The 6,175-nt window shown below is 44.5% G+C and overlaps 2 protein-coding genes across 3 annotated transcripts in view; one reads left to right on the plus strand and one right to left on the minus strand.

Annotated features, from left to right (window-relative positions):
- sult4a1 (sulfotransferase family 4A, member 1) overlaps positions 1 to 4,046 on the minus strand; it is a 97,867-nt gene extending 93,821 nt beyond the window's left edge. For both annotated transcript variants that reach the window (XM_037695946.1, XM_037695947.1), the window contains exon 1: positions 3,751 to 4,046. In XM_037695946.1, coding sequence (XP_037551874.1) covers positions 3,751 to 3,919 — 169 coding nt within the window. In that variant the 5' untranslated portion in view covers positions 3,920 to 4,046. The remainder of the gene's footprint in view (positions 1 to 3,750) is intronic.
- Positions 4,047 to 5,716: 1,670 nt separating this feature from the next.
- Positions 5,717 to 6,175, plus strand: part of pnpla3 (patatin-like phospholipase domain containing 3) — a 10,292-nt gene continuing 9,833 nt past the window's right edge. The window contains exon 1 of the mRNA XM_037696041.1: positions 5,717 to 5,903. Within this exon, the coding sequence (XP_037551969.1) occupies positions 5,717 to 5,903 (187 nt within the window). The remainder of the gene's footprint in view (positions 5,904 to 6,175) is intronic.

Below are 6,175 nucleotides of genomic sequence, written 5' to 3' on the forward strand. Positions count from 1 at the left end.
CATCCATCATCCATCCATCATCCATCCATCATCCATCCATCCATCCATCCATCATCCATCCATCCATCATCCATCATCCATCATCCATCATCCATCCATCCATCCATCATCCATCCATCATCCACCATCCATCCATCATCCATCATCCATCCATCATCCATTCATCATCCATCATCCATCATCCATCCATCATCCATCCATCAACCATCCACCCATTATCTTTACCCACTTGTTCCTTTTTAGGTCACGGGGGTCACCGGTGCCCAAGTCCAGCAGTCACTGTGCGAGAGGTGGGGGACACCCTGGACAGGTCTCCAGTCCATCACAGGGACACATAGAGACAAACGAGAAACAACTATTCACTCATTCTCTCTCACCTAGAGACAATTTAGAGTTACCAATCAGTCTAACATGCATGTTTTTGGTCTGTGGGAGGAAACTGGAGTACCCGGAGAAAACCCACGCAGCACGGAGAGAACATGCAAACTCCACCCAGAATGGTGCTTGGCGACCTCCTTGCTGAGACTGCGCCACCGTGCCGCCACATCTTCACACAAAGAAAACAAAAAAACTGAACTTGTGCAAAAGCTGATATTATGTTTGAATATTGGGGAAGACAATAAAAAGAGAGATTTCACAGGAACAGTTCAGGGAAGTGATGATGACTAAATAAATGACTAATAAAGGTCCTCAACTGGGAATCCAACTATAGTCCCACGTAAGAGATGGAGTGACTTCAGCACTTTAGGCCTCAGGCAGCTTCCCTCACATGTACATGTTGGTTCAAACAGGCGTATAATGAAGTAAACCACCTGGTGCTGACGGTGTGAGGGACACATCTTTGAAAGGCATAAATGCATGACTTTGTCTAAATCAATGGTGGGCATCGTTTCTGTGTTTTATATAGATTGTAGCAGCCCCCCAGGTCTTGAACAAGATTCAGTGCAGTCTCGACGGGTGTTTTTCCAGGTTCTTTCATTTCTCTTCCATCAGGATCACCATGATCACCGTGAAAACTAAAATATATACAAACATTTAGATACAAAACATGTGCTCAAAATACAAAGAAAACGTACCTCGCTGCCTTCACTGGGGGAATGCAAAGCGTAGTTTGTCTTGGTTTCCTTTACACCAAACATTTGAGTCCTGCTGACAGCTGTTTTTCATCCATTAATTCGTGCACTGATTGCTGTCAGCTTTTATAAGGCTGGCCCTTATTACCTGTGGCATCCCATGAGGTACAAAAAAAACCTAATTGAAAATTACAAATACCATGAAATCAAAACAATACATTTACAACCAACACAGTGAAACATATATAAACAATCTGCACAGTTGGAAATTCATTTTGAAATCATTTACAGTCCATTACATAGATTAAAAGCATAGATTTCTCAGGGCAGCACGGTGGCGCAACTGGTAGAGCTGCTGCCTCTCAGTGAGCAGGTCCCTGGTTCAAACCCCGGTCCAGGACCTTTCTGGGTGGAGTTTGCATGTTCTCTCCGTGCATGCGTGGGTTTTCTCCGGGTGCTCCGGTTTCCTCCCACAGACCAAAAACATGCATGTTAGGCTGATTGGTAACTCTAAATTGTCTCTAGGTGTGAGTGAGAGAGTGAATGGTTGTTTGTCTCGTTTGTCTCTATGTGTCCCTGTGATGGACTTGCGACCCGTCCAGGGTGTACCCCGCCCCTCGCACAGTGATTGCTGGACATGGGCACCAGCGACCCCCGTGACCCAAAATGGAACAAACGGGTAAAAGAAAATGGATGGATGGATATATTTCTCAAAGAATTGAATGGAGAGGGGGAATAATGTAGATGTGTTATGCAAGGCTACCACTGTGATTTGGACTGGCTGAACTGTCACAAATAACCACCTTCACGTGAAAGCAGCAGAATCAGACTAACGTCAGCAGGTTCTCATCAGCCACCCTTCAGCTTGGAGACAACGACACGTGACGCAGACTGACTGACCGCGGTTAGCATTAGCTTCCACAAACCGTTTTACCTGCTTACTGGTTTAGTGTTAAGTTAGTGGAATATGGGTTAGTGAAGCTAAATTTTTGGTTAACTGCGTAGCACTGGACTGCAGCTTCTGTGATGGCAGATACAAAAACTTTGGCATGGAGGCCATAAAGGAGGACTTCTGATTGGTCTCGAGGGGGTCCTGGCCAATCGTTCGGTGACTCTTTGTCCAGACTGTGCTTGGTTTGAGGAACTGCTGACCCAGAGAATAATTTGAGCGGGGTAAGAACACGATCACAATAAATGCATATGTAAAAGAAGACGTGTGCATATTAGTCAGTGGTTGTCTACAACTAGAATTTGTAAACAATTTGTTAAATCACATATACATTACATGCATTGTGTGTTTTCTTTATAACTGAATTTAATAAATAGAATTTAAAATGTTACAACTTCACAAACGTATAAATGCAAAGTTCAAGTGTACAGTTGTGGTTTGGTTCTGCTGGAGGTTTCTTCCTGTTAAAGGGAGTTTTTCCTTTCCACTGTCTCCACTGTGCTTGCTCAGGATGGGAGACTGCAACGAAGCCAAGATTCAACTTGTCTGCTGGATTCTTAGATAGAGAACTTTACTTATTGGCTTTTAATGTGAATGTTCCTGTAAAGTTCCTGAGACAACTTTGTTGTGATTTGGTGCTATTTAAATAAACTGAACTGAATTGAATTGAATTGAATTGAATTGAATTGAATTGAATTGAATTGAATTGAATTGAATTACTCTTTATGTATGTAAATCAGCATGACGGTGAATTCAAATACGAAGCGACAGCGGCGCTCTTACGGCACCAGGTCAGTCTGGTTAATGGAGCACCGAGCTCATCCATACGAGTTCTAAATACGTGTTCTTGGGGAGTGGTGGTTCAGAGGTTAGAAGATGGGCTTGTGATCGGAAAGTCGCAGGTTCAACTCCCGGTACCGTCAACACTAAAATATGGGTGGAAAAGGTGGAACACCCACACCTGCCTCCACCCTCATTTGCCCCACTCTGGGCCCCCGAGCAAGGCCCCTAACATCCCCCCCCCATCCGCTCCCAAACAGGTCTCTCTTGAAAATGAGTTCTCGTGACTCAATGAGACTACTTGTATGAATAAAGGTAAATGAAATGTGTTGTATCTGTTTCCACTGTGGCGCCATGACGTCCAAGAAACAACGACCAAAGTCAAGTTAAACAGTTAAATGTTCTTGGTTTATCTTAGTTATACATTAGTTACAAAACATGGGATAAAGAAACTCCGTTATTTTATGTATTTTATGCCAAATTAAGAGCCAGGTCCAACCATGAGCTTATTTCAGTCGATATGTGTTTTCTTGGTTCATCCACACGTGACGGGTCTCATCCAACTCAAAGAGGGTGGAGGAACAACATTTTCTGGCTTCACTGACATCAAGAGTCTGCTCTAAATCACCACATCCGTTTTTGAAGCAAAATGAGAAGCAATGAAAATATTTCACATTTAAAATCTGTTGGGGGCAGATGAGGGCCACATGCCTTGAGCTCTACATCCAAGTCCTCATTGATGTGTTGGTGCCTGCAGCCACTGCACCAGCACCTGCAGAGCTGTGGCCGTCATGGTTGGACTGGGATGAGGTCATCATGTTGACTCATCAGCTGATGTTACCAGCTGTGGTCAGCTGACAGAAGCTGCTCCTGCTCATGTGAACGGCTGAAGACAGCGCGTGCGTGTGCTTCGCTGCCTGCAGGGCACGCGCTCTGCAGTCTGCTCACCTGACTTGGGGTAGGTGACGATCCACACGTCGCTCCCTCTCAGGGAGAACTCCCGGACCTCCTCCATCTTGCCCCTGCAGAACGGGGGCAGCCGCACTCCCTCATATTCGAAGTATTTACTGTCGAAGTCGATGGGAGTGCTCGGCGTGTCTGCCTCGCTCTCCGCCATCCTCTGCAGCCGCCAGGGCAACACGAGACCGCGCGTGCGCTCACCTTCTCTGACGACCCTTTAGATCAGACGTGCTCAGCGCGAGGATGAGGATGGTGGGACTGGTCTGCAGGATGCTGCTCACTAAGTGGGAGAGGTGACGTAACGCGCGCGCACGAGCACCAGCATCAGCACCACGAAGGAGGGAAGGAGCCACGGCTGCGCACGCGCACTCTGTAGACTGGTCCGGGAGTTTGCGACCTTTACCAGTGTCACCTTGTTTACCACTAAATAAATGAAGGTTGCAGAAGCTGAAAGTTTATCTGTGTCCAACAAATTATTGAAACGTGTCCAGATGATCCAAACTGCTGCTGCCAGAGTCTTAACTGGAGTTACTGGGAGAGATCTCCAGTTTTAGCTTCTCTCCATTGGCTCCCTGTCAAATCCAGAATAGAATTCAAAATCTTACTTCTAACCTACAAAGCTCTCAACAACCTAGCTCCATCTTATATTACAGATCTTATTGTTCCATATTTTCCTAACAGAGCACTTCGCTCTCAGGCTGCAGGTTTACTTGTGGTTCCTAGAGTTTCCAGCAGCAGAATGAGGAAGATCTTCCAGTTCTCAGGCTCCTCTCTTGTGGAACCATCCTCCAGCTTCAGTCCATGGGGCCGACACATGATGCTACGCTCCATGCTGCAAACAGGAACACTGTTTTTAGAACTAGTTTTACTACAATTGCTTCTTATTGCTGGATATTGTAACAGGCTGCACTGATTCATCCAATGCTCTTTACTATATTTCTTTTGGACCTACATGCTGTGTTTCTTTTTCTCTTTTTGGTGTTTTGTTTTCTATTTTTGTTGCATGCTTTCTTATTTCTTGTTTCTTGTTTTTATTTTTATTTTTAATTTTTTGGGTGAGTTGAGATGGTTCCTCTCATCCTGAGCATCTCATTGCATTATTGATCTTGTGTTGACCTGCATATAACAAATAACCAATAAACTCAACTAACCTTATCTGCTTTTAACATCTGGCTCGCTAAATCCTTTTTTAGGATATAATATTGTACTTTATCACTGCATTAAATAAATAAATCAACCTTTATTTATACAGGTATATTTATAAATAAATATCTGCTACTAATATTATGCTAAAAATATTAGGTTTACACATGTTTATTGTGCTTACAAGTTAGTAACTTATTCTAAAATGTTTAATATAACAACTCTAGATGAAATATACACGTGAACACATCTGGATCACTATTTGACAAGAAACGTCAGTTTTGTCTCTCTGTCACCCTTAATGCATACTAAGCAGCTATTAATGATTTATAAAGTGTTTATAGAGGAATTACGCATCTATAAACTATTTATTATCCATCTATAAGGGGAGCCTTAGTGGTACCAAAAAATTAGATTAGATTAGAAGGAAATAAAAGTTCTGATTTCCGAGTGTACTGGAACGCAACAGCAAAATACGTTTGAGTCAACGTCATCATAAATTTATTTTTAAACAAATTAATACAATAGCACAAGCTCGCTCATTATACTTTTCTTGTTTAATTTCATAAACAAGGAAAAGAAAAACGATACTGCGATTATGTGAGGTTTTACGAATTATAACTTGATAGCGGGGTTATGACACAGTCTTAGTTTGAGAGTGGTCATATTTCTGACAGCACTTGAACGCACCACAGGCTCTTTATAGCTCGGGCAGTCAGCGGGTCGCTCTGCTTTCCTTCGCCGGGCGGCGGTGAGCGCAGCTCGGACCTCCTCCTCAGCTCGGCCCGCCAGCCGGGCATGTCTCGTCGTCATGTTCGACCTAAACAGCGGCTGGAACTTGTCTTTTGCCGGGTGCGGGTTTCTGGGGATCTATCACATCGGAGTGGCCAGCTGTCTGCTGGAGAAGGCTCCGTACCTCGTGAGGGGGGCGGCCCGGCTGTACGGGGCCTCTGCCGGGGCTCTGACCGCCTCCATGCTCGCCAGCCAGGCATGTATCGGTAAGAACCAGCCCGAACCAAGAGGGCAGCGGGCCTGAAGGCATGCATATCGCCCGCCGTCTCTTATCCCGGATCGTTTTTAATCTGGTGTTAAAAATGACTCGGACATAAAGAGTTCTGGTCAATAATATCATGCGCTAGCTCGTGCAGTGTCTGTCTCGCGTGATCGTGTCGTGAAAGTGATTTGGAGGAAACTGCAGCAACTACTTATACTCAGAGCTCTTCACAACAATCATCCATACAGATCTACACAACAATCATCCATACAGATC

The sequence above is a fragment of the Nematolebias whitei genome, chromosome 22 (assembly GCF_014905685.2).
Source record: "Nematolebias whitei isolate Nwh7 chromosome 22, NemWhi1, whole genome shotgun sequence".
NCBI lineage: Eukaryota > Metazoa > Chordata > Actinopteri > Cyprinodontiformes > Rivulidae > Nematolebias > Nematolebias whitei.